The 27003-nt window shown below is 65.1% G+C and overlaps 1 protein-coding gene across 7 annotated transcripts; it reads left to right on the top strand.

The window, feature by feature from the left end:
• The first annotated feature begins 1032 nt into the window (after positions 1-1032).
• Positions 1033-26872, top strand: FGFR1 (fibroblast growth factor receptor 1). Of its 7 annotated transcripts, none has more exons than XM_040538231.1 (18): positions 1033-1170; positions 6784-6996; positions 15380-15643; positions 16587-16670; positions 17090-17265; positions 18557-18680; positions 19410-19600; positions 20212-20362; positions 22274-22470; positions 22963-23108; positions 23223-23344; positions 23455-23565; positions 23681-23871; positions 24026-24148; positions 24322-24392; positions 24517-24654; positions 25153-25258; positions 25341-26872. In XM_040538231.1, the coding sequence occupies exons 2-18, from the start codon at positions 6906-6908 to the stop codon at positions 25515-25517; spliced, it is 2463 nt and encodes an 820-aa protein (XP_040394165.1). In that variant the 5' UTR covers positions 1033-1170; positions 6784-6905; the 3' UTR covers positions 25518-26872. The 7 variants fall into 7 exon arrangements, with proteins under 7 accessions (XP_040394165.1, XP_040394162.1, XP_040394166.1 ...); XM_040538228.1 differs by having other exon boundaries at positions 22274-22476; XM_040538232.1 differs by lacking the exon at positions 20212-20362 and adding an exon at positions 20929-21073 and having other exon boundaries at positions 1034-1170.
• Positions 26873-27003: the final 131 nt, after the last annotated feature.

Genomic DNA, 27003 nt, shown 5'->3' with positions numbered 1-27003 from the left:
CTGAGTCCTCATTCCCTGGCCCTCCACCTGTCCCCAGCAGGCAGCGAGCCCCAGCTCAGCCCCCAGGGCCCTGTTTCTCCTTTGGGTCCCAGCCTGGGCTCTCGGCAGCCCAAGGCCACCCTTGGGGAGTGCTTGTCTCCCTCCCCGTCCAGCAGGACCTGTTCATACTCCAGTCGTGCCACCAGATGGTGACAACTTGTGGCCACTCCCTTGCTGAGCCCCGATGCGATGCTGGGGCCGGGGATGCAGGCAGACCCCTGAGCCTCCCTGGAGCAGGGATGGTTTTCCCCATCCAAGCCTCCCGGTGATGGAACGAGCAGAAAACCATAACCAAGGAACGGGAGCAGCAGAGGCACGGTCCCTTTGCCTTTCCATCGCGAGGAGGTGTTACAGCGCAGCCCTGTAGGATCCATTCGGGGCCAACACTAACAAGCCTGGGACAAAGTCCGGGGTGGCTCTGCTGTCCCCACGCTCCCTGCTCTCGGCTAAACTCCCCCATGCCTGGTTTGCCGGGGGAGCGTGCCGGCAGGCATGTCACCTTCCCCTCCCTCTCCCCGTCCGCACCTCCTGGAAGTCACCCTGGAAGGGAACCACGCAGCGGGGCTCGGCACAGCGCTCTGCACGGCTGCTGCCGGAGGCGGATGCCCGGCGTTCGGTTCAAACGCAGCGGCGCCGCTCGGCGCGGCCGGCCCGGCCGCTGCCCCGCCGCAACCGCATCGCTGCCGGCGCGGGGCTTCCCCCGGCGGCCGGGAGGAGGCTGCCCCGGGGGCTGCCCCGGGGGGAGCGCGGCCCGGGGGGCGCCGAGGGGGCGGCCCGGCGGCGACTACAAGCCCCATCAGGCCGCTGAGGAGGAGGAGGAGGGCTGCGAGGAAGGCGGGGGAGGAGCCGGGGGCAGGCGGCGGGGTGCCGCGGGAGCGGCTCAGTCCGGCGGCGGCGGGCGCGCGGCGGGGACGCGGCGGCAGCGGCAGCGCAGCGCCAGTGGCGGCCGTCGGGGCGGCCGCGGCTCCCGGGAGCGCCTCCCGCCGCCACCTCGGGGCCGGCCCCGCCATGGGGCGGCCGCTGTGAGCGCGGCGGCGGCGGGGCTGCGCCTCTCGCCCCGGCCGGGGCTCCCCTCCATTGTTCCCGGGAGCGGCGGGCTCCGCGCCGCCGCCGCCGCCCCGAGGGGCTCCGGTGAGTAGCGGGGGCGCGCACCGGCACCGGCACCGGCACCGCGGCGGGGGCGGGAGGGGGAGCGGGGCGGCGGGAGCTCGTTTTTTCCCCGGGGGGGCCCGATCTGGACCGCGGCCCCTCCGCCGCGATCCTCGCCCGCCGCCGGGCGGCTCGACGGGGACCCCGGCTCGGGGCACCGGGGGGCTGCGGCGTGCGGGCACCGCGGGCCCGGCCTGGCGGCGGCCGGGGCTCGGCGAGCGCTGGCCGAGCTCTTGCTTGCGGGTGCGGTGCCCGTGCGCGGGGGGGGGCTCCGCTTCGCCGCCGCTCGGCGCCCGCTGCTGGGGCCGGAGCTGGGCGCCGGGACCCCCCCGCGCCCCGCAGGCTCCGTGCCGGGCTCGGCGGCGCTGCCCGGGCCCCGTGCGCCAAAAGTTCGCGAGCGGGAGCCCGGCGGCCCCCGGGAGGGGGTGGGAGAGGTGGGAGAGGAGCTGGGTTTTGTTTCGGCTGGGGCGCGAGGTGTCGGGGCGTTTCGGTAGAAGCTGCGCACCGAGGTGCTCCAAAGTCCGCGCTTTGGCTTTGTGTCGCCTCCGGTGCTGGGGAGCCGCTCGAGGGGAGCTGGGGGGCTCGGAGGTGGGGGGCTCGCCTCGCCCTCCACCCAAACTCTCTGCCCGGGGATCGCTCCCGGTGGTGCGTGGCGGAGGCTCGGGGAGCGCGGCGTGGCGGTGCCGTTACCTGCTGGGTGTCCGCAGCCTGCCGAGCGCAGCCGGCGCTGGAAGGGGCTGGCGCTGCCTGGCGAGGGCAGCCGGCTGGCCCACGGGCGTGGGGAGCGGGGCCGGGGGCTGCGTGCCCGTTCGTAACGCGTTCAGGTTCCACCGAGAAGCGCTGAAGCCGCCTCGCGATTTCCCCCCTGCGCCGGGTCGTTGGGTAACTGCGCGCTGCCTCGCGTGCTGCGGCTGGCCGCCGCGGCTGCCTTGCGGTGAATGTTTAAACCTTCACGGCGCGGCTCGCCCGTTAATAAAACTGCTTGCGTTAATAAAACAGACGGATTCGGAGGTTGCTGGTTTGTCGGGGTCCCAGACGGAGTGGAATTGGGATTTGTGTCCAGCCGTGAGCAGGCAGAGGCAGCGGTTTGCGCTCGCCGGAGGTCTCGGGGTGCCACCCAGCTCCCTGCGGGCAGCAGAGACCCTGCGCAGCCCCGGGGGTGCTGCAGGAGCAGGGGCGCGGACCCCATGCACCTCTCTGGCTAGCAGCCATTTTCCCCGCACGGGAGCACTTCCTCCCCTAATCTCTGTGGTGGCTGGCGTGCACTGTTGCCTTCTTGTGTTGCTTAGAGGAGATTAAAACAAATGAGCACAGTCCTTGCCCCGGCAGGCTGAGGGCAGGAGCAGCACCGGGCACGGGGCTTCGCTGTGTGCGAGGCACCTGGCTGCTGCAGCTGTGCTGGGCAGAAGCCCAGGTCACTTTCAGGGGCAAACTGGAGCTCCCTGTTTATTTATCTGCCTGAAAATGTAAACTGAACTGGGAGCTGCTTTGCCTCCAGCCCCAGCGGATTTCACCCTGGTGCTGTGCTCTCCAGGCCCAGGCTGGATCACAGATGCTCGTCCCACAATTTGGCTTTCTCCCCGTCGGGGACCTCCTGCTTCTGGGGATGAAGGCAAATGTGAACAGTAGGGGATACGTTTGCCGGAGAAGTGCGTGTCCTTCCGCTCCCGGCGGCTTTCCTGGGAGGAGCTGAGTGCAGGGAAGCCCCATCCAAGCTCCAGCCGCCTCTCGGGCTGGATAACCGGCCTCTGCCTCTTCCAGAGGCTGCGGCTGCGTCCTGGTGTCCTCATCCTGGAGCGCTCCTCGGCAGAGCAGTCAGCGGGACCAGCCTGGGGAGGTTTTTGGGTACCGATGGATGCTCTGCAGATCTGAAAACTGAGCCCTGAGGTATGGGGCCCTGGATTTGGGGATGCTTCTAAACCTGAACTGGTTTTACAGAGACCTGGGGGTGAGGCTGGGCTTTTCCCTGTCCTTCCTGCCCCATGTGCCAGACCCCTGCTCACACCACACACAGTGTGCGGTGAACTCGGCGCTAGAGACACTCCTGGTAGCTTGCAGCAGGCTGTAACACGTATGGCTGGGAAGGGTTAACGCTGTATGTGTGCTGCACAGTTGGATATTTATTTTTCCAAGCATGCGTCTGCTTTAAGCATTACAGTTTTTCCCTGTAGTTACATTTGCAGTTGTGTTTGCTTTTTATTTCAGCAAATACTTGGTTCCCGACCTGAGGCCGGGGCAAGGAGTGCTGGGCGAGGGGAAGGTTCTCCGCGTCCCCCGAGAGATTTGCCTTTGCCGTGCCCTTCTGTCCCAAGGGAGCTCGGAGGGGCTGCTTGTGTTGGGGCTCGGAGAAAAATATCAGTCTCTCTTCTTCGCGGCCGGGCACATGCAGCCTGCTCCTGGGGGGCGAGCTCGGGGAGGGTTGGGTGCCCCCAGCCCCTGCTCCCAGCCCAGGGTGCCCCAGCCGAGCGGCCACGCTCCTGCTTCTGGCACCTTGGATGCGTTCCCAGGGATGAGCCACGCGCCGGGAAGGGGCTTCCCCGCCACACTCAGCTCAGAAACGCTCATCGGAGCCGCTGACGGGGAGGGGAAGGGCCCTGCTTGTGCTGCGTGTGTGCCGACAGCTCAGCCCTGACTCACGGCGTGGGAGAGCAGAGGGCAAAAGTCCGGCCCCCGGTCGCGCCGAGGACAGCACAAGCGACAGGTTGCACGGCGCTGCTCCTCGGGGGCACGCGGGTGTGCAAAGGCTGGGCTGGGGCGCAGGGTAGGCGGGCACGGGGGTGTTCCTGCCGGCGCTCCTAAATAGCTCCGTGGGTGTAATGGCCAGCTATAATTGCAGCCTCGGCAGGCAGGTCTCTAAGGGGCACTTAGCGCTGGTTCCTCTCGCTGTTTCCATTTTTAGTTGTTTGAATCCACCCCAAGCAGCAAATTGCAGCGTGCTGGGGCCGTGCGGGAGCAGGGAAGATGCTCTGTGAGGTTTGTGCCTGGAAGGAGCCAGAGACCCTCCCTCCCTGGGCTGCAGCCCTTCAGAGCAAGCGATTTCCTGTTGGGATTTATATAAAAGCTGAGCAGAGCAGAGCCATGCCTTTGTCTGCGCAGGTAGGAGCCCTCTCCTGCTACCCCAGCTCCTTGCAGAGGGCCCCCGGCTGCCCCTTCCACCAGCAGCAGCTCCTCGCTGCACACCAGCGTCCCCAGGCTGCAGCCGAGGGGAAGCTGGGGGAGCCCCCGCTTCGTCCCCACGTGCAGGGCAGGTCCCTGTCCTGCACCTCTGCTTTCCAGCTGGGCCGTAGCTGCCGCCTGCCTGTGCTGGGAGCTGAGCACCGAGCAGAGCCCTCCCTCGCTCCCCGCGTCCTGGCACGCGGCTCCCTCCCCTTTCCCCCCGTGACTCTCCCCGCCGTGGGGCAGCTCGTCGCCGCTGAGAGACCCGTGAGCAGTGGAAAGAGGCTGCTGTCGAGCCCCTGAATCAGCCGGCCGGGCCCGCTCCGAGGTGGATCTGGGGAAGGAAGGGCTTTGCTGCGTGCCGAGCCAGCACTGACTCACTTGTCAGGAACTGCCGCTCGCCGAGGTGCAGCGCGCCCCCCGCCCGCCCCTCGGCACGGAGCCGCCCGGGGGCCCACGCAGACGCTCCGCATTAGGGCATGTTCCGGGGAGCATGTGCTGTCGATAAACAAAACCACTTAGAGACAGAAAATAATTTCCAGAAATACCGACGACTTTTTTTTTCCACCTCCCCCTTCCAAACCCTGATAAATTGCTAACATTCAATCACTGCTCTGAAGTGCGCTGCCTGGCGCCTGGGAGCGCTGGGGCTCGGAGATAATGCCGGTGTTTGCTGGGTGCTGCTTTTCGCTGCCTGGCCTTGTGTCAATATTTGGGGTCCCAAACGCTCCAGCGCTGGTGAGGAAGGGGCAGCTGGAGCCCCCAAACCTGCTGGAGCTCTGTGCGAGCCCCCCAGGCAGCACCCAGTGTTAAACGTGGGTCCTTCAGGGACGGCAGGGGCAGCTGCCCTGCCTGCCCCCTGGGAGAGGCGATGCTTTGGGAAAGGGGAGCGGTGGCCCAGATGCGGGGCCCCCCGGTGCTGTCCCCATGCGCGTGCTCCCGGGGCACCCGCCGCCACCACTCTGGCCAGCGCAGCCGGGCTGGGGTTATGCAATTAACGGGGCAGGGAGCTCGTGCGCAAGCCCTGCGGTAAAGCCCGGGGGAACAATTAATGGCTGCTGGTGTCAGGACCTCAGTCGGAGGCTTTGCGATGTCGCAGATGTTGTGGAGGATGGAGCGCGGTGCTTCGCGCGCGGCTCCCTGGGGAAGCAAGCGGCTGGCTGGGGACGGCCGAGGGCATCCGGGCTCTGGCTCCAGCCGCCCGTCCCGAGCTGGGTTTGCTCGTGCTTCTTCCCACGTGGCTGAGGGAGGCTCGGCCCCGCCAGCGGGAAGGACGGAGGGCAGGAGGGACACAGGTGGAGGCCACATCCCTTCGGCTCCAGCACAGCAGCCACCCGGAAAGGTTCCTCAGCGGAGGGAGCTCTGTGTGCCCTACAGATCCTGTGGGAGATGGAGGGGCTGGGGGTTGCGGCAGGATCTGCTGTGCCGAGGGTGCGTGGTGACACAGATAACACCGTATTTTGGTCTGGGCATGGGGGACTTGCCCAGCAGGAGGTCTGCAGCGAGACCCCTGCCATTTGGGCGCACCAGTGCGCAATCTGCCTCGCCTCCCTGCAGCCCTAACATCCCGAAACGGCTTCGGGAGCACCCGGCTTGGATTAACCACACCGGCACCTGCTGCGTCCCCGGGGCTGTGTCCTGGGCTCGGCATGGTCTGGGAGCTGCCTGGGATGTTTGTAGCAGAAGATGCAGTGAAAACAAGGAAGAGAGGCAGGCGGGCATTTGCAAACGTCATGCCTGCAGGCATGTGTGTGCAGGAGGGAAGTGGCCTGGCTTCCAGAGCCCAACGGGAACACCTTTCTGGTCCCACAGGACTTTTGGATCTTGAGACTTCTCCATTTTGCATATGGGCAGAGTTAAAGAAAACTAACAGGCTTCTGCCAAGTCCTGAAGATCTGGCTAGAATAAAGGGAGATTTTTTTGTTGTTGTTGCAAAAATTTTACAGCATTTCGATCTGTATTAGACTTGCTTTTTTGGAGCCAACTATGTGAAGGAGAAGGAAGGGAGTCGATCAGAAACCTCCCCTCTTTTAAACAGCATTTGACAATTTCTCCCACCATTCTGGGAAATTCTGCTTTACTCGGTTCTGCTTTGCCAGCAATTTTGCTCTCAGCACATCAGCATGTTCATTTTTTTGGTTGTTTTTTTCAGAAAAACCTAACCCTGCCGATCTGAGCGCTGGGTTGCTGGAGGCTGCGGGAGGTCCATGTGGGTCGGGGTGGCTCTGAAGGTCTCTCCCGCTGGGCTGGGGACACGAAGTGTGTCACTTGCCGTGGCAAGCACGTCCCAGCGCGGTGTCCATGGGGCACCACCATGCCTGCGCCGCGGGGCTGTTGGTGGGGGCTCCCCTCTGCTGCCAAAGGGGCATGAAGGGGAAGGGGCTGCAGGGCGTGGGGCTGCTGTGCGCCCTGTTCTGACTCTGCTTTCCTCCTCCGCAGCTTGGCAGCGGCCGACAGCCCGGCGGAGACCCCCCCACTGCCCCCGCCGGCCGACCCACCCGGGGCCCCCATGGAGTGGGAGCTGCGGAGCCCAGTCGCCGAGCAGTAGCCGCAGCAGTGGGATGTTTACCTGGAGGTGCCTCATCCTTTGGGCTGTGCTGGTCACAGCCGCGCTGTCTGCTGCCAGGCCGGCCCCCACCCTGCCCGACCAAGGTAAGGCGAGCACAGCCGCCGCGCCGGCTCGTTCTTTGTGTTCCTCTTGGGGTGATAAGATACCGCTATCTCTCCCGCCTCGCAAAAGAGGCAGAGGCTGGGCTGAGGTCCAGCGCGGGGCTGTTGCCTGCGGAGCCGCAGCGTGTGCGAGGGCACAACCGCTGCCACGTGCGGCTGCCGGGTGCCCTGGGGCCACGGGCTGGTGCCAGGAGGGACGTGGCGAGCGTCGTCTGCAAAGAGCAAGTTGCACGGGCATGAAAAGCGTGTGCACGCTTCCAGCGTCGCCTGTGGGTGTTGTAAACCAGGAGTGAAATGGTGGCGAAACCAAACAACGGTTTGGAGGAGGATACAGCCCCTAAAGACCTGGCAGAGGCTGGGAGTTCGGGCTGCCTTCTCCAAAAGCACCGGGGTTGTGGCCAAGGGCCGCAGGAACTCGCTTCTATGGCCCCATGAAGCTCCGGACCCTGGTGGCACCTTGAGAATTGGTGGTGGATGGGGCTCCGTGGGTCACCAGGCCCCAGAGAGGGCCGGCCCCGCGCAGGGAGGACGCTATAGCATTTCAAAGCACGGCCTTCCCTTGGTGAGGCAGAGAATAAACAGACCAGCCACCGCCGCCCGGGACTTCTGACTGGCTGCCTTTTGGTTTTAATTACCCGAGAATGTCTGGGCTGTGGGGTACTACTTTTCTTTTTAAGGCTCGCTCCTTCTTCCCTCCTCCTCCCACCAAAACCCCAAAATGTGGACGGATGTGGGGCTGCCCAGGGAACAGTGGCGCTCCCCATGCCTGGGGGCCCTTGGCGGCTCAGGACTTGAGACAGGAGCTTGTACCCCATGGCAGCAGGCACACCAGAGAGCAAACCCTGCTTCAGCTGGGGTCCCTGAGCTGACTGCACTGGGGGCACGCAGTGTCCAGGGTCAGGGGGCAGCAGGACCCCGTGACGGATGCGGCCGCTGCGATATCTGGAGCTGTGCGCGTCCCCGGGGAGCTACAGGTTGCTGCCACCCCGGAGCGGTGCCTGGGCAGAGCATCGCTCACAAGCGACCTTCCCTGAGATTTTTCCACTGGCACGTTCACTGCCTGTTTCTGTAAATAACGCAGTTGACAGCAGTAAACATGTTTTTCTCGGGAGGTTGCTTCTCCTGGAAGAGGTTTCCTGGCAGCGCCTGGGGGAACGATGGCCCTGGGAGAGCGGCGATGGCGCACCCGGGCTCGGTGCTGTGTGGGTGCACAGCAGCTCCCTGGGCTCGTGGAGGTGCTGTGCTCTGCTCACCCTGCTGCCACCCGGGGAAAGCTGCCCAGGTGCTCGGGCTGAAGGCTGGTGTGAGCCGAGCTGGGTTTGGGGAGCCCTGGGGAGCCCTGGAGGGAGCAGCATCAGGCCGCTGGTGCTGGTGGTGGAGGAGAGGAGGGAGCTGGGCCCTCGCCAGCCCCATGGCAGGGCTAACAATAACTCTGGAAGAGCTCCCCGACACGGCTCCCACCAGGGCGGCCCAATTAGTGCCACAGCAGGAGCCCGGCTGGGGCAGAGTCCGGCCCTTTGGCTCCGGAGCCGGCTGCTGGGAACGAAATGTTCCCGGCATGACGCGCGCCTCCGCACCGGGCTGGGAGGAAAAAGACTGGGCCCGGGCCAGGACCCGCGGCAGCACCCGGAGCTTCACCTGCGAGGGCAGGCTCCGGATCCGGCCCTGAGGGGTTTGGGGTCCCGTGGGGGCTGTGTGTGGGGCACCTGCATCCCACCCCGGGGCTGGTACACCGTCCTTCCCCACATCGCCCGCATGAGCATCGCCTGGCGGGCGGCTGCGGCCACGCTCCCGTCCCCTCCGTGGTGGAGGCAGCAGCTTTTCCGGACTTTGTTCTAGATGTTTATGGGGTTTCAGTTTACTCCTGGTTTTGAGGCGGCTAAGCTCCCTTCCCGGGGAGCAAGTAATCCCCCACGCTCGCTCGCGCAGGGCGAGCGGCCCCTGCCTTAGCTGCAAAGGAGGATTTCAAACCGCCGGCCCGCCTCCTCCTCGTGGCCTGGGGAGGGGGCTTGGAAACCCTGCCTTTGTCAGGGACTTGCTCCTGTGATTGAAAAATCTGCAGCAAATAAAATATTAATGGGCACTTACTGCATTTTATAGTTACCTAAATTTGGAGGTGGAAAAAAAAAAAAAAGAAAGTTAAGGGAAAAAGCCAAGAAATTTCCATGAGCAACCTCCATCTCCCTCCCTCACAAAGCCAGTCTTTGTCTTCAGGTTAAACAGAAACCTGCAGAAAATTGCAGAGGGGATTTTTTTTCCCCTCTCTCCTTGTCTGCTATTGTCCTCTCCGCTGTCGGGGCTTTTCCACTGCTCCGGGTCTGCCTCATCCCTGCATGCAGGGGATGCCAGCGGCATGAAGCGCCCGAGCAAGTTTCCGTGGGGAGCCGGGTGCTGCTGGGCCCCATTTGGGGAGCGGCACGTTTTGGGGTGCTCCGATTCCTGGAGGCTGCCCCGCTGCAGCAGATGCCTTTGGGGGGACGTGTCCCCCCCTGGGGAAGGGCGATCGGGGGCAAGGTGTGGTGCAGGGGAGCCCCATGGGCAGGGGCAGAGCCGGGGGCTGCAGCTCTCCAGCGGCTCCGAGCCCCTTCCCCGGTCCCCTGGGGATGCGGTGCTGGGCTCTGCCCCATTTTCCGGCGCAGACGCTGGCCCAGCTGGCCGCAGGCTTATCCCCCAGCCTGCGGGGGCCCTGCTCCCAGGTCACAGGGCTTTGTTGTGCCCGCCTTGTCCCGGGGGGCTTGCTCTGGACCCAAAGGGGCAGAGCTGTGAAGGCTCGGAAACCTCCTGCACTTCTGCTGATGGTGGCAGCCCAGGATCGATTGTGGAGCTCGGGGGGGTGGCCAGCAGCCCCCACCTGCACCAGTGAGCACACTGGCTGGGGGAGTCCGTCTGCCCTGGCCCCCCATTGCTGCAGCCACTTTGTCCCCGGGGCACCGCCGTGTCCGCTGGGGCATCACGCTGCTCCCTTCCCCTCCCAGCCTGTCGAGCAGGCATTGTTCCCCGCCTCCCGCCTTTCCACTCGGATGCTGTCACTCCAGCCCTTAATTGAGGAGGGAAAAAAAAAAAAAAAAAAAGAAATATGAGTCTTTGGGAAAGGCAGCGGCAGCAGCGCTCGGCCGGAGCGCAGGCTGCGGAGCTGCCCTGTGCCTTGCCCTGTGTGCGTGGGGCTGGGCGCTGCCCCCGTGGGATCGCGCCGTGCCCAGGGTGCGCGAGGTGCTGCAGCGTCCCCTCCTGAAGCTCCGGGCGAGAGGAGCGGGGTCCCCACGGCGTCAGCTCCCTCTGGGCAGCGAGCAGGGGCCCCGGCAAACCCCTTGCTTACTGCAAAAAGCCACGGGCACGTGTGTGGGTCCCCGGGGATGTGCGGGACCCTCGGCTGCCCCGAGCTGCCACCCCGCAGGCTCCTTGGCTCCCGGGGTGTCCCGGGGGACAGGTGAGCATTCACCCCGGTGGCCTCGCAAGCTGCTGGTGTGCCTGGTACTGAAACACTGCTTCATGTCACGCTACTGCACCTCACACTGCTGCACCTCACGCTGCTGCACCTCACGCTGCTGCATCTCACACTGCTGCATCTCACGCTGCTGCACCTCACGCTGCTGCATCTCACGCTGCTGCATCTCACACTGCTGCACCTCACGCTGCTGCACCTCACGCTGCTGCATCTCACACTGCTGCACCTCACTCTGCTGCACCTCACGCTGCTGCATCTCACGCTGCTGCACCTCACGCTGCTGCACCTCACGCTGCTGCACCTCATGCTGCTGCATCTCACACTGCTGCACCTCACGCTGCTGCACCTCACGCTGCTGCACCTCACGCTGCTGCACCTCATGCTGCTGCATCTCACTGCTGGCTCGGCCGAGCAGTGTGCCCGGGGCTGCGCGGCGATTTGCCTCTGCTGCTGGAGAGCCGGGTGGGAGAGGGCATGGGGCAAGGGCCGAGGGAAGAAACGGGTCGTGTTTCTACGTGTGCCCTGCGGCATCTCCCTGCTCACCGCGCAGCGGTGGTGGGACCCCCTGGGCAGGGGTGACGGGTCCCCCAGCCCAGGGGATGCCACGGGGGCCGCTTGACCACCTCAGTGCGCGCCCAGGGGCAGCTGCGGGGGCGAGCGGGGAGAGGCACTTTTTAAATAAGAAAGAAGCCAATCCCCACGTCCCGGTAAGCGCTTCCTGTTGGGATTAGCAGAGCTGTGGGGCATGTGTGTGCTTTTTCTTCAGGAAATACCTTCAGTGAGCCCTGGTGGGGTTTCCAGGGCAACCGGCAGCCGGACCTGCTGCTCGCGGCCATTCAGCCCGGATTGTTCCTGCGCCGCTTTGTTGGCCGCTTTATTGCGCTCGCTCTGGCAAACACAGCGGTTCGCGCTGTTTTGTCAGGGCTGAATGCAGAACTTCTGCATTCTGACGGCCCGGCTCTGGCGCGGGGCCATTTGCATGCAAAATCCTGCGGGGGGGGAAGGAGAGCGGGCGGGCGGCCGGGCTGCGCTGGGAGCAGGGGGAAAGGTTAATCTGCGCCACCCCGGCGGCCCCGGCCTGCTGCCCCGGCCGTCCCCGTCCCCGGCAGGGGCCATGCCTGGGGGAGCGGTGACAGTTCTAGGAACCCGCTGACACTCTCCATCTGGCTCGCGCTCGCCGCGCTGAACTCTGTGCTCGGTTCCATTTCAAAGCTGGAATAAGGCAATAAAACGGCTGCAGGCGGCTCTGCCGTTACATCGCGCATCCACTTCTCGGGCTCGTTTCAAGGTGAAGGCGCGCTCCTCCGGGGCCGGGATCGCCCCTCCTTGCGTGGGACACGGGGGCCCCCCACGGGCTGTGGGCACTCCCTTCCCCTGTGGGACGGGACGGGATGGGGCTCCACCAGCCCCCTCTGCACCGGGAAGCTCAGGATTCCTCCCCAGGCTGAAGAATTCAGGTTGAAAAGGGCATGGCGGATAGTTCAAATGTGCCAGATTTAATGTGCGTTGTGCTGGCTTCTCCAGGCCTGTGCAGTGATGCTGGAGCTGGCGGCTTTGCCTTAAAACCCATGGCAAAAAAAAAAAAACAAAAAAAACACAACCAGAATCTCTCAGCTGAAGGTCCCAGCCTCAGCCCTGCGGAGAATGCCCACTCCTGGAGTTGTTCTGGGGGTTCCCTGGTGTCCCTGGGGACCCAAATTCCTCCTCTTTCCTGCAGTGCTGCCTGCAAGAGGGCCACGGCCACATGGGGCTGGGCGCTTTGGGAAGGCTCAGGCTGGAAGAGGGGCAAAGCAGTGCTGGGATGGCAGGTACACGGGCACCCAGGGGCCTGGGGCCGCAGGGAGCAGCAGGGAACCTTTGCAGGGAGGCCGCATTTGTTCTCTTACGCCTTATTTATGTTTTCGGTGGGTGTTTCTCCTCGCCGTGCAGAGCAGCTGGCAGACAAGGAGGATGGAAGGAGCCGGAGCCCCCCCTGCTGCAGCCGGGGGCAGGCACGGAGCCCCCAGCAGGAGCAGCACCCCCCATGCACCCCGTGAGGGCTGGGCGAGCAGCGCCGTGCTCTGCCTCCTCCGCTCGGCTTCCTTGCCAAGCAGTAACGGGACGGGCCAGGCCCGAGCAGAGCCAACGGTTTGTCCGGCCGATTAAGCTTTCGCTAGCGGGGCTTGCTTCGGGCTTGCTAGCACCCTGCTCGGAGCAGCCGGCTGCTCTCCGGAGGAGCTGCACCTGCTGGCTTGGTTTAAGTTACAGGAAAGCAGAGCGTATGAAAGAGACGTTTGAGGCTGATGGAGTCCAGCGATCAAACGGGCTCACCCTAATTACCATACGTGGGGGCAAGCCCGTCCCCGCCGCGGGCACTGTGCTGCCGGGGGCACCGCGCTGCCCTGAGCGTGCCCGTGTTTTCGCAGGGGCCGCGTGGGCACGGCACACATCGGTTGTGGTGGTGCCAGCCGGGCCGTCCCAGCGGGCTGCGGCGCTGTCCGCCTGCCAGGGCCGCCCCGGCAGCCGCATTGTCCCGCTGCCGCCCGGGGGGGAGCTAACCTGGACATGCTCATTAGCCTGTGAATTCGTTTTCAGGCCGTTCCCACCATGCCGCGTTTTCCGCCTTATCCCCGAGTGCCAGAGATGTGCTTTGGGTTACCGAAGGGCAGGATCCTGCCTTGCCCTCTGCCTCCCCTCTCCGTCAGGGGAGCGCCCTGTCCATCACGCCCCTGCGCCTCTCCGGTCACGCTGCTGATGCAAAGCAGCCCCGGGCTCGCAGGGCCGGGCTGGGGGCACCAACTGAAAGGCACACCGGTGTGGGCAGCACTCCTGTGAGCCTGGGCTCTGCCCCCCGAGCCCCAGCAGCAGGTGGGGGTCTTGAAGCTCTCCCCGCCTCCAAAGAGCTTTTCTCCCCCTGAGCCTCTGTGGGTCTGGCTGGGAGGTGTTTGGGGGCTGCAGGAATTCAGACCCGAGCCCAAAGCAGGTGCTGGAGGGCATGAAACAAGGGACAGACAGCTCTGGCTGCTGCTCCCGGTTTTGTTTTGGGTTTTCGTGGCTGTTTTTTGCTGGCTGACCTTGCTGTGTTTGAGAGGCGGGCAGGACGGGCAGGAGGATGCGGTGTTGTGCCGTGCTGCTCCGACAGACTGGACAGAGCTGCTGCATTGTGTGTGTTGGGTGCTGCCTGTGACTAATCCTTTGAAACACAAATCAGAGCTGCTAGGAGTGCCCGTTCTGTGTGGCTGAGGGAGGAAAACACAGGGAAAACGATTGCGAAAGCAAGGCTCGTCCCCCAGCAGCTACAGGACTCCGCCAGCCTCCATCTTCCACGCCGCAGCGCTGTGTAACCTCGCTGCTAGATCGGGAGCCTGGCTTTTGGTCCTCTCGCAGTCGAGGAAAGTGCTGAACTCTTCCCCAGCAAGCTGTTTTCATTTAGGCGTTAAGCAAAAGAGAGAAGCTCTCAAGCTGTTCCTAGATGGTTTTCCCCTGAAGCCTCTCAGATGTGCGAGGACAGAAGTGGCCAGAAGGCAGAGCGCAGAGCATGGCTCGGTCGGTGAACGAGTCGCTGGAAGCCCGAGCTCTCGTTTCCAGCAGCAGCGGGGAGCGGAGCCTCCCAGTCCAGGCGATGGGCACCTGCTGGGCTTGCCCAGGAAGGTTTGGCACGTGCTTCTGCCGGGGTGCTGGCAGCCAGGCAGTCCCGAGGGCTCTTGCGAGGGAATCCCAGGATCAATGAACGGTCACAGTTGGAAGGGACCTCTGGAAGCCGTTCTGAACCTTGGCATATGCAGAAAATGTTCCCGAGGATTTGCTTTGGGGCTGCCTTGTGAAAAGGCTCTGTGCTGAGCTGGAGTGAGCGGAAGGGGATGGCTGTTGCTGTCAGCCAGCCTGAAGCTGGCCGGCCACTGCCCAGAGAGCAGCGAGGACCAGGAAGATGCTGTAGGAACGCGGCTGCACCCGCCCTGCACCCTCATGGGGACCCTCAGCGCCTGCGGAGATGGTGACGGAGATCTGCAAGAAAACCTGTGGTGCTGGCACTGGAAGGGAAGCCAGAGCTGCACCTGGCTGAGCCCGTCCTTGGGCCATGAAATTGGAAGAGATTGTTTGAAACCCGGACATCTGCGCCGAGCCCAGGACCTGGGGACCAACAGCTTTGTGCACCGGCACTGCCGGGCGAGGGCAGCACTGGGGGATACGGCCCCGTCAGCGACACCAGGGACCAGGAGAGAGCAGCCCGCGTAGCACCAGGATGGACGGACAGGGTCTTTGTGCTGCTCGCATGAACATCTCAGGATGGCTGCAAGCGAGGAGCGCCCTGCCGGCCCTGCTTGGCCAGAGCCCCCCTGGGCTGAGCTTTCCCAGCGCTGCTGCTCTCGCCGAGCCTCGCACCTCGCCTGCTGCCCCCCCTAATTGACCCGGCCTTCTGCCCTTCCCCGAGGCGCTCTGACCGGAGCGGGGCTCCCTGCAGCATGGGGACCCCGGGGCCCGCTTCGCTGGCTGAGACCGCTCCTGGGCAGGGGGCACCCCGGGGCCCGTGAGCAGCAGCGGGGCAGAGCCACTGCAGAGCTCAGCAGGGTTCGTCTCAGGTTGCCCGTTTCTCCCTCATTTTAAATCCCTGCCACAGCACACTCCCTCTGCGAGGGACCGGGCCAGGCAGAGACCAAGGGCACTTGGTGGTTTTCAGCTCCCCGGCTGCTGCCTCGCCGTGCCGTGGGGCCAGGCGCTTGGTGCTGCTTCGGCCGCTTTCAGCCTCTGCCTCTGCTTCCCCTGTGCCCCGCGGGCTGCGTGGCCGCGCTCGGGGACAGCCGGCCGCGGGGCCACCGACACGTCCCAGCAGCGCATGTTGCCTGATTAACACAGCCCCTCAGCAGCTTGGTGTCCTTTTGTCTCTAGTTCTTTTCTCCTTCTTTTTTTCCCTTCTCTCTCTCTCTCCCCTAACTCCTCCAGTTCTGCCCAAAGCGAAAATCGAAGTGGAGTCCTACTCGGCCCACCCCGGGGACCTCCTCCAGCTGCGCTGCCGGCTGCGGGATGACGTCCAGAGCATCAACTGGGTGCGAGACGGCGTCCAGCTGGCCGAGAACAACCGGACGCGCATTACCGGGGAGGAGGTAGAGGTCAGGGACGCTGTGCCCGAGGACTCGGGGCTCTATGCCTGCATGACCAACAGCCCCTCGGGGAGCGAGACCACCTACTTCTCCGTGAACGTCTCAGGTTCGTAGCGGCGCAGGGAAGGGGCAGCCCAGGCGGAGCGAGGAGCGGAGTGCCTGTGCGCACGCGTTTGCATGCTCGCCGCCACGCGCAAGGTTTGTTCTGCGGCAGCGCAGCGGCTCCGGGCGCTGGCCGAGGGTCCCGGCCCCGCACTGCCCGTGGCAGCACCGTGCTCCCCACGCGTGGCACGGCCACAGAGCCTGGCTGCGGAGCTGGGACCTGCGCTGCGGGGTGCCTGGGGGAGCCGCCGGCTTGGTGCGAGGGCTCTCTGCCGTGCCTGGAGGGCAGCCGGGGTTGTCGCGCCCGCTGGGTCCATGCGGGGCACAGGCTGGCAAGGGCCGTGGTGCACAGAGACCTCTGCGGAAGGGCAGGCACCGCCGGGTGTTCCTGCCGGCCCCGCGGGGCAGGGGGAGGCTGAGGCTCCCAGTGGGGAGCACGGATGGTGTCCGACGCCCTCGCTGCCCCTGCGAGCCCACGGGGTGCATGCGTGGGAACACGTGTGTTTGTCTGCATGGGCTGGCAGGGCTGCACATCCGACCGCCACAACGAGCACGCGCTGGGCTCAGGCCGAGGTTCGCTTTGGTGTTGTTGAGGCATGATGGTGGAGGTGAATGCTGCGGGTCGGGAGGTGTCGGCTGAGCCTTGGGGGCTCAGCTGCCCCCTGGATGGATTGGTGTCGCCAGGCACGGGCAAGGCGCGGTGCCTGGAGGCGCAGCATGGGGCGCTGTCATCCGGAGCCCAAAATCAGCCTCTGGGGGCAAATTGCGCTTGGACAGCAGGCACTGCTAGCCGGGGCCCTGCTGGCTGTGCCAGCGGGTGCACAGCATCCACCCAGGAGCCTCGCACCTCCCCGCCGTGCCTCGGTGCTGCCCAGGTGTCGGGTCCCGTGCAGGAGGAAGGGCAGGTCCGCGGGCGGGCACTCAGCTGGGCGTCTCTTCTCTTGCAGACGCGCTCCCCTCTGCAGAGGATGACGACGACGAAGACGATTCCTCCTCAGAGGAGAAGGAGGCGGATAACACCAAGCCGAACCGTACGTTTGCCGGATGGGTTTGCCCCAATGCTCCTTTGCCCTTCCTGCTCTCTGTCATGGCTGTTGGGGTGGGAGTGAGGGGAAGCCGGGCATACACGTGGGCGTCACGCAGGGACCGAGGAGAGGGTGGGCAGGAGAGGGTGGGCAGGGCCCTGCTCCAGCCCACGACACCTGCTGTCAGCGAGGGCTCGATGGGGGAGCAGCCCCGGCTGCCCCGGGGCACAGCAGCACTGGGTTGTGATGGGGAGGCTGCTGCTGTGGCCGGGCTGGGCGTGCGCCTCGCACCTCGCCCCCATCCTGCCCCGGGCATCCCCAGCATTGAACCACGAGCGAACGCTGGCCCTCCCAGTGCCCAAACCCCAGCCGTTTCCCCGGTGCCCTGCGCCCACCGCACTGAGCCCACCGCTCTGGCTCCCCAGAGGCCGTAGCTCCCTACTGGACCTATCCCGAGAAGATGGAGAAGAAGCTCCACGCGGTCCCCGCCGCCAAAACGGTGAAATTCAAGTGCCCATCGGGCGGGACGCCCAACCCAACGCTGCGCTGGCTGAAGAACGGCAAGGAGTTCAAGCCCGACCACCGCATTGGGGGATACAAGGTACGGGTGCGGGCTGGGGCTGCACCCACATGTGGGTGCTCGTGCGGCTGCGCGGGCTCCATCCTGATGGGTCCGGGCTCCGTGAGCACCTCGAGGGGCCGGGCTGGGGGCTCGCTCTGGGGCGGCGCGGGGAGGAGGGGGAAAATGAATGGGCTCTGCAGCTTAAGAGGCACCGAGCCGCCTGTTCGCGCAGCCCCGGGCCTCCAGAGGGGCAGATGGGCCCCCTGACATTCCTGTTGCAAAATAGACCCACGGCGGTGACCTGCTTCTGGGTCATGTTTGCACCAGCCTCAACCTTTGGGGGAGGGGGAAGGATGAAACCAGCCAGCCTTGGCCAGCCTCGCTAATCCCCCCGTGGAGTATCCGCCCTGGGATGCTCCTCCAGCATCCAGGGCCACCTCCAGCCCCGGCACCCCGCAGCTGCCCTGCCGGGGGGCACCATCCCCTCTCTTCATCCCTTCAATATTCCACGGGGGCTGCTGCTCTGGAAGCCTCTGGTTGCTCTGTTTGGTTTTGGAGCTGGGCTGCAGCTCGGGGTGCCAGGCGTAGCCCGTGAAGGCAGCTTCCCATCGGGCTGGGGAGGGGAAATGGGAGAAGTGGGGGGATGCAGGGGCTCAGCGTTTGGGATGCGGGGCTCAGCGCTGCACCCTGGGGCAGTGCGTCCCCGTCTGTGCGAAGCAGCTCGGCTGGAGGGTGACGGCACGGTGCCCGGGATGGCTGCTGGGGCCGAAGTGCTGGGCTGTGGGCATCACCAGCTCCCAGCTGCGAGGGAGGAATGTGGCAGCCCGGTGTGCAGCAGAAGCAGCCGGAGCCCAGGAGCGGCAGGGGATGGGTGCAGGAGGCTGATCCCTGCGCCGCACGGCCAGGGGGGACCTGGGAGCGCTCGCAGCCCGGCTGAGCCACCCGGGGACCCAGCTGAGCGCCCGGACGGGCCGGGAGGAAAAACGCTCGGTCAGCAGCACCCAGGACGCCCCGGGATGCGCTGCGCCCTGCCCGCTGACCCGGCGCGGTGTCCCCTCGCGGGGCAGAACAATGCCGCTCTGTTCCCTCGGGGCGGGCGTCCCTGCGCCCGGCGAGCCCGGCGCGCTCAGCTCACAGCGTCTGCTGCTCGGCTCCGTGGCGAGGCTGTCCTGGGACAGCTGGGAGCAATTACGGCCCCTCTGTAGGAGAGGGGAAAGGTGACCTCAAACCCAGATTTATGTCGTGCCGGCGAGGCGGGGGCCGGGGGGCTGAGCCGGCTCTGACACGCACGCCCGGCGCCTCGCACCTAACGTGGCCCCCCTGCCCCCAGGTCCGCTACGCAACCTGGAGCATCATCATGGACTCGGTGGTGCCGTCCGATAAGGGCAACTACACGTGCATCGTGGAGAACAAATACGGGAGCATCAACCACACCTACCAGCTGGATGTCGTGGGTGAGGATGGCGCTGGGGGGGCAGTGCAGGCCCGGCTGCTGCTGACGGGCTGTGCTGGTCCAGGTGCCGCTCCCAAACCAGCCCCGGCCCCAGCCCCACGCCCACCCCTTGCTCATCTTCCCCGAGCCGGATGGGTGCTGCGCCCGGCCAGCCGCCTGTCCCCAGCACGGGACGGGGACACGGGGAGGGGACGCGCTGGATGCCCCCTGGTGCAGAACAGGCGAGGCGGAAGGGTCACCCCGAACCATTCTGGGGGCTTTTAATTGTGGTGGAAATAATTTCATAGACCAGACAGAAATTTTTTCTAATCGCCTTATTAGCCATAATTCCCAGCTGGGAAGGCTGGTCTGAGCAGTTCCACATGTGGAGCTGCTCTAAATGCCAGTAAATGAACCATTAAAAATGTGATTTAATTTGATTACACTGAGCAAACTGAAGGGAACAGTCAGCGAGGTGAACAAAGGGGTTTGTTAATGCTGACTCACCACAGTGGCAGCCGCTTTGTTAACGGCCGGGGCCCTCGTTTGGTTTGTTTGACCTCTGACCCCCCAATAGGTAGCCAAGTCCCCGCACCGGGGTGTCACCTACCGGGATGTCACCTGTCCCTGCGCCCTGGGGCTGCGGGAGGAGACCCCTGGGGACAGGGGAGTCACAGCCCCCCCCTGAGCGGGGGTCCCCGTGCGGGGGGCTGCGGGGTGCCCCGTGGTAAGGCGGCCCCGTCCCTTGCAGAGCGCTCCCCGCACCGGCCCATCCTGCAGGCAGGGCTCCCTGCCAACAAGACGGTGGCCCTGGGCAGCAACGTGGAGTTTGTCTGCAAGGTCTACAGCGACCCCCAGCCCCACATCCAGTGGCTGAAGCACATCGAGGTGAACGGCAGCAAGATCGGCCCCGACAACTTGCCCTACGTGCAGATCCTGAAGGTAAAGCCGCACGCAGGGCTGCCCCAGCCCAGCTCCCTGCAGGGTCCCCGCCGGGCACAGCCGGGGTCCCACAGAGCCGGGGACCCCACCAGGTGGCACCGAGGCCGCCGGAGCCGCAGAGCCACCCCCAGCCCTGTGTGCGGCGCCCCGGGGGTGGGAGGTGGGCAGGGAGCAGGGAGGGCAGCGTGCAGGGGGTGCGTTAATCCTTGTGGTGCCCCAAAGGTGCACGCCGTGGGGCTGGGGGGGCCCTGGGAGCCAGCACGGAGGCAGATGGCTGCGCCCTGCTCCATCCAGGCAGGAGCAGCGCCCTCCGTGCACCAGCCGCTCAGCACCCCGGGGTGCTCGCCTGTCCCCATCCTCGCCCCGGACCCCAGGGCGCGTGGCTGTCCCTGCCCGTGCCCCTGGAGGCGATGCAGCAGGGAGCAGCACTGCGGTCCCTCGCCTGCTGCCCCCCCTGCCCGGCTCGCCGTGCCCCCCAGCCCTGCCGCCCGCAGTGGTGCCGGCTGGGGGCAGCCCCCGGCTCGCCGTGCCGGCGGAGCGGGCGCCGGTGCTCCGGGCGCCGCGAGTTTTGACGCCGTCAATGTGACTCCTCTGTTGTTGGTCTGTTCCAGCACTCGGGAATTAATAGCTCTGATGCGGAGGTGCTGACCCTGTATAATGTGACAGAGGCGGAGAGCGGGGAGTATGTTTGTAAGGTTTCCAATTATATTGGCGAGGCCAACCAGTCTGCGTGGCTCACTGTCACCAGACCTCTGGCAAAAGGTAATCGGAAGGACGCCCAGTGGGATGCTTCCTTGGACAGTCCGTCCCCAGCGGTGGAGAACAAAACTCTGGGCTCTCTTGTTTCTGCTGTATTTCTGGTGCAAAAAGCCATGGAAAAATACCCAGCGAGGCCGGCTAGGTTTTGTGCTGTGTTCTTCCCCCCCCCCCCACCACCACCATGTGCTTCCCACCCCACTGCGCAGCCACTGGAGCCGTGCCGGGTCTGTGCTGCTGTCCCTGCCCTCCCTCCTGTCTCCGTCCTCGTGCCCCCCACGTCCTGACACTCAGCCGGCCGGCTCTCCCTGAGGTCTATTTTTCCATGTAGCCCATTGCCAGCATGTTCAGATGGGCAGGACACTCAGTTTGGTGAAGGGTTTTTAACCGGCATCTCCTTAGGGCCGCTGGATGAGTGGTCATCCTGAGGGTCTCTTTAACAGGTCTGCAGTGGTCTCTGTCTGCTCCCGGGGGTCTGGCAAATGAGACTGTGCTCCCTCCTCTCTGGCCCGCTTCCCAGAAGATCTCATGTCGTTTGCTTCTCCGTTTTTTGCTTCCATTTTTCCTTCTAGACGGCTGGCGTTAACACGACAGACAAAGAAATGGAAGTCCTTCACTTAAGGAATGTCTCTTTTGAGGATGCTGGGGAGTATACATGTTTGGCGGGTAATTCTATTGGGATCTCCCATCACTCTGCATGGTTGACAGTTCTCGAAGGTATATACTCCTTTTCCTGTCCCTTTCCTCCCTCGTTTCCACGTGTCGTATGCATTGCGGTCCGGGGCAGGGCGCTTCCCTGGTGGGTAGGGGAAGGGACACGCGGCCCACCCCTGCCCGGCAATGCATACCCGGCTGCTTTTAACCCGGGTTGGACCCGGGGCCAGGCCAGCATCCCGGGCACACGCCGGCAGCGGGGGGCTGGGGGGGCGCCGGGGGTGCTGCCCGGCTCCGTGTGCGAGGAGCTGGCCTTGCCCCGCGGTGTGGGAGCGCGCCGGGGCTGTGTCGCTTTGCTGCGCTCCGGGCGCATTGATGCTGCTCCTGGCCATCGATGCTGCCCGGCCCCAAGGCTTATAACAGCAGCCAGGGAAAGTTTTTGGGGCGCCGCCTGGTCCTCGCTTTCCAGCCAAAAACTTTCCCCGTTATCAGCCGCCGCTCGGCCAGCCGGGCATGCTCGGAGGTGGTGGCTGCAGGGACAGGAGGTTTCCACTCTTCCACCTCTCTCTGAGGCTCTGTTCTCTGGGGGTCAGGTCGGGGGTGCTGTGGGGGGGCAACAGCAGCTCCCCCGCTGCCAATATGTGGTTTGTGGCTGCCCCGGACTGCCGCCTCCTGTGCTACTGGAGCCACCAAGGTGGGGCTGGGACCCCTCCCCAGCAGCCCGGGGGCCCAGCAGGCTGCTGCCGCTGGAGGCGCTTCTGGCTGCTCTGCTTGGGCTGCCCCGGTGTTATCTGTTATCAGTAACACCCGGACCCCCGCAGAGCTGGCACTGCTGCATGGCCCCCTCCACCCCGCCGTAAGCGCAGGCCCCGGGGGACGTCCGGCTCCGAACGTGGGCACAGCTCAGCAGCGGCGCGGGGACCCCACGGGGCGGTGCAGGGGAGCATCCCCAGCACAAACCCATGGGCAAGCTCGGCCATGCGGTGCCACCAGCACGATCCCATCCCATGCGGAGTGGGGACAGGCACCGTCCCCCCACTTCACACCTCTCTCAGTTGACCCAGCCTGGGGCCCCGTCCTGCCTCCCCCTGCCCCAGGTGCCAGCCTGCGGATGCGGCCCAGGGGTCCCCGTGCAGCTTCCCCACAGCCTCCCTGGTCCCTGCTGCACCCCAGGCCGGGCTGACCCCGAGCGAGGAGAGGGGCCGGGGTCTCCCCAGCACCGCGGGGCGGGCTCCTGCTAATGCCCTCCCCATGCCGACCCAGCTATTGAGGACACGCCGGCCATGATGACGTCCCCCCTCTACCTGGAGATCATCATCTACTGCACGGGCGCCTTCCTCATCTCCTGCATGGTGGTGACCGTCATCATCTACAAGATGAAGAGCACCACCAAGAAGACGGACTTCAACAGCCAGCTGGCCGTGCACAAGCTGGCCAAGAGCATCCCGCTGCGCAGACAGGTAACAGAAAGTAGAGAGGGGGTTTGTTTGCACCTACTGCTCCCCCCGGAGACTCGCCCTTGCCCTGGGATAGGGGGGGGGGGGGGGACCAGGGCCACCCCCCACCACGCTGCGTGCAGACCCTGTGCAGCCCTATGCCCACCCATGGCACGGTGCAGGGTGGGGACCGTCCCTGTGGGTGGTGAGGAGGGCTGGAAGGATTTAAGGCAATCTAATGTTTGAGCAGAAGAGCCTGTTTTACCCACCGAGGAGACAGGAGGACCCCCAGGCTGTGTATTTTGTGGTATCAGCAAGCAGGAAATTAATTAAAAATAATTTAGTCGTGCTCCGACCGGGAAGCAGCGCTGCAGGGGCCCCGTGCCCACAGACAGCGTTCGGGATCTGGGCAGGGCTGGGGGGCGAAGGGGGCCCCGGTCAGCGCCTTCCCCCCGGCGGGGGCAGCCGGCCGCGGCCCCAGGCACTGCGAGAAGGTAACCCACGGCCCCGTTGCAGGTGTCGGCCGACTCCAGCTCCTCCATGAACTCAGGCGTGATGCTGGTGCGGCCCTCGCGGCTCTCCTCCAGCGGCACCCCCATGCTGGCCGGCGTCTCCGAGTACGAGCTCCCCGAGGACCCGCGGTGGGAGCTGCCCCGGGACAGGTGAGGGTGCCGCGGGGTGGGAGCAGGGCCGGGCGGTGGGATCGCCGGTGGGTGCCGGGCGCCGTCCCGCTCTCCTTCCCCTGGCGTCAGGCTGTCTGTCTGTCCTCCCGGCAGGCTGATCCTGGGCAAGCCCCTGGGAGAAGGGTGCTTCGGGCAGGTGGTGCTGGCGGAGGCCATCGGCCTCGACAAGGACAAGCCAAACCGCGTCACCAAAGTGGCCGTGAAGATGCTCAAGTGTAAGTGGTGGTGGGAGCGGGGGGGCCCGCACGGTGCCTGGGGCCAGGCGTGCACGGCACGGGGGGACCCAGCCTGGCCCCCGCCCCGACCGGCGCCTCTGCTGCTGCAGCCGACGCCACGGAGAAGGATTTGTCCGACCTCATCTCCGAGATGGAGATGATGAAGATGATCGGCAAGCACAAGAACATCATCAACCTGCTGGGGGCCTGCACGCAGGACGGTGAGCGCGTGGGCGGGGAGGGGGCGTCCCGGCTGCCGCGGGGGCGAGGACAGTCCCCGGGGGCAGAGCAGGGGCTGGGGTCCCGCTCAGCACCGCTCAGCCCCGCTGCCCGCAGGCCCCCTCTACGTCATCGTGGAGTACGCGAGCAAGGGCAACCTGCGCGAGTACCTGCAGGCGCGGCGCCCCCCCGGCATGGAGTACTGCTACAACCCCGCCCGCGTCCCCGAGGAGCAGCTCTCCTTCAAGGACCTGGTGTCCTGCGCCTACCAGGTGGCGCGGGGCATGGAGTACCTGGCCTCCAAGAAGGTGAGGGCCCCACACGCCCCGCGGTGGGGACGGGATGGGGACCCCGGTGGCCGGGCTGTGGGAAGGGGCCGTGCGCCCCCTTCTCCGAGCCCGCGTCGCCGTGGGGGGGCCGCTGGGGTTTCGGGACCAGCTCACGGCCCCGCGCGCTGCCCAGTGCATCCACAGGGACCTGGCGGCCAGGAACGTCCTGGTGACCGAGGACAACGTGATGAAGATCGCTGACTTCGGGCTGGCCCGTGACATCCACCACATAGATTACTACAAGAAGACGACAAATGTGAGTGCCGCGGGCGAGGGGCTTTGCGGAGGCAGGGGGAGGCAGCGCTCAGAGAGCGGCAGGCTCCGTGCGCAGGGGTGCCCCAGCCCGTCCCAGCAGGTTCCCAGTTATCCCCTCCGGATCCACGGGCTGCCTTGGGGCACTGAGCTGATGGGGTTTTTCTTCTGTCCCAGGGTCGCCTGCCAGTGAAGTGGATGGCCCCAGAGGCCCTGTTCGACCGAATATACACTCATCAGAGCGATGTGTGAGTACCCTGGGCACGGCCCGGCAGCAAACAAACCAATTTCAGTGCACGCACCCAAAGCTCTCCGGTGGGGCCCCCGCTCGGTGCAGCGGGCTCACGGTGCCCCCACGTGCTCGCCCGGCAGGTGGTCCTTCGGCGTGCTGCTCTGGGAGATCTTCACGCTGGGTGGCTCGCCGTACCCCGGCGTGCCGGTGGAGGAGCTCTTCAAGCTGCTGAAGGAAGGCCACAGGATGGACAAGCCCAGCAATTGCACCAACGAGCTGTGAGTGCCGCGCCGGGCTGGGGACCAGAGGGTGGCCGTGCGCTGCGCCCCGCCAGTGCCGCTCCCCTCGATGCACCTCGGGGCCGCCCGTGCAAACGTCAGGCAAACCTCGTGCTCCCGTCCCGGAGCGCAGGCAGGTGCACGCTGGGGAAGGCAGATGTTCAGAGTTACTTTTCTAGCAGTTCCCGGCCCTGCAAAAACATCAGCTCAATCTGTTTGCAATAATCGACATCTTCCTTTGTTATTCCTCAGCAGGAGTGAATCCCAGAATGACCCCAGAGCAGGGACTAGCTCAGTTTTGGTTAGGTCTTACCAAAACAGCCCCCGTGTCCTTCCCCCCACGGCGGGGGCATTCCCTTCCTCCCACACAGGAGATGAGCACAAAATAGCACAAACTCCCCGAAATCCCACCTCCGCTGGCTGTTGGTGCCAGCCCACGGTGCAGAGCTCCCCGTGCGCCCGCGGGACCCGGCTCAGCTCTCGCCCCTTCGCCCCCAGGTACATGATGATGCGAGACTGCTGGCACGCCGTCCCCTCGCAGCGCCCCACCTTCAAGCAGCTGGTGGAGGACCTGGACAGGATCGTGGCCATGACCTCCAACCAGGTAGGGGAGCCCCCGTGTGCCCACCCCATCCAGGAGCCCCCCCGGGGCTGCGCCGTCCCCGCCTGAGCCCCGTCCCTTGCAGGAGTACCTGGACCTCTCGGTGCCGCTGGACCAGTACTCGCCCGGCTTCCCGGACACCCGCAGTTCCACCTGCTCCTCGGGGGAGGACTCTGTGTTTTCTCACGACCCTCTGCCGGACGAGCCGTGCCTTCCCAAGTACCCCCCCCAGCACACCAACGGCGGACTGAAGCGACACTGAGGCTGGCACGGCCAGCGAGGGACCGGACGCCCGCGCGTGCCGCGGTGCCGGGGGGGGTGCCGCCGCGCAGCCCGGCCGTGCCGAGCTGCATGAGGGCCTCAGAGACACGGCCGCAGCATCCCGGCACCAGAACCACCCACGTCTCGTGCCAGCTTCTCCTGCCGCCTCCGTTGTGAACTCTGCAGCCCAAAGGTTTCGCTTGGTGTTTCGGGTGTCGGTTGTTTTGTTTCCTTTAAACTCTTCCATGAGGTCTGCGCTTGAATCTCTCCACTTGGTTAAGCCTAAATCCTCCTCCGGGGCCAGCGCCCTGCTGGGGAGCAGCCGCCCCTCCTGGGACGTGATGTCCTGGGGGAAATGGGGAGCCGGGCGTGCGTCGCGTGTGATCCCGACCTGGCGCAGGAGTCCCCGCGGCACAGACCTCGCGGTGTGCGGCGCTGTAAGGCTGGCCCGCCAGCTCACCGGTGCCAGTACCAACTCGCTTCGCTGACCAAACCCTTGGGACCTTGGAAGGGAGACGCCACGCGTGCATCTGCTCAGCACCAGTGGCAGAGGCAGCCAACAGCCAGTGCTGAAAACAAAAGTCCTGTGTACATAGCTAAAAATATGTATAAATATGAATATATATTTACATGTCTTTTTAAAAGGGTTGTTACCAGAGATATACCAGTTTGGTAGTAAGGTACTAGTGGCTGGTAGATATCAGTTGCTATAAAAAAAAAATCATATATTTTGCTACTTTTGCTGTTTTTATTTTTTTAAATTATGTTCTAAACCTATTTCAGTTTAGGTCCCTCAATAAGAATTGCTGCTGCTGCTTCAGTTTTATATGGGGTTGTATTAAACAATAATAATTATGTGTCGATGCCTTTTGGGAGCACGTTGTCATGGTGTAAATGGCCTTTCCTCCCCCTGGCTCCCGGGGTCTCCGGCGGTGCTGGGCCGGGTGCAGCCCCCCGGCGCTGTGCGGGTGCTGCCCGGTGCCCCCGGCTGTCACCGGGAGCTACCACCAGACACCGGGGCGCTGGCACAGCACGGGCCCCGCTCCCGGGCCATGCCCGCCTGTGCCTTAGCGGCGCCGCGGGGAGCGTCCTCGTGCCGGGCACCGCTCCCCGGGCCCTGCCCTGCCCGGCGGTGCCGGTGCCCAGCCCGCGGAGCTGCTCGGCGGGGAGGGCGCCGCGGTGCCTTGGTGCGGGGACGCGCGTCCCCATCCCTCCCCGGCACTGGCGTCGGGACTGCAGAGCCAGGGCGCTGTTACTTGAAAAGTTTATTTTGCCTTTGTATGGAGAAATATTATTTGTTGTAAACTCTTCTGTAATGAATCTGGAATTCTTGTAATTATTAAAGACTTTAACCAAGCCGTGGCGGAGACGAGTTTTGCCAGTCCCGCGTGCGGCCGGGTCCTGGCCCCAGGTGCTGGGAGACGCCGCGGGCCCTCGGCTCCTCCGGGCTGCGCGTTTGGGAAGGAAGAGTTTAAAGGCTAACGAAG

This window comes from Cygnus olor, chromosome 27 (genome assembly GCF_009769625.2).
Source record: "Cygnus olor isolate bCygOlo1 chromosome 27, bCygOlo1.pri.v2, whole genome shotgun sequence".
Taxonomy (NCBI): Eukaryota; Metazoa; Chordata; class Aves; order Anseriformes; family Anatidae; genus Cygnus; species Cygnus olor.
Note: the sequence above shows the minus strand (reverse complement) of the source record. Positions and strands in the feature narration are given on the sequence as shown.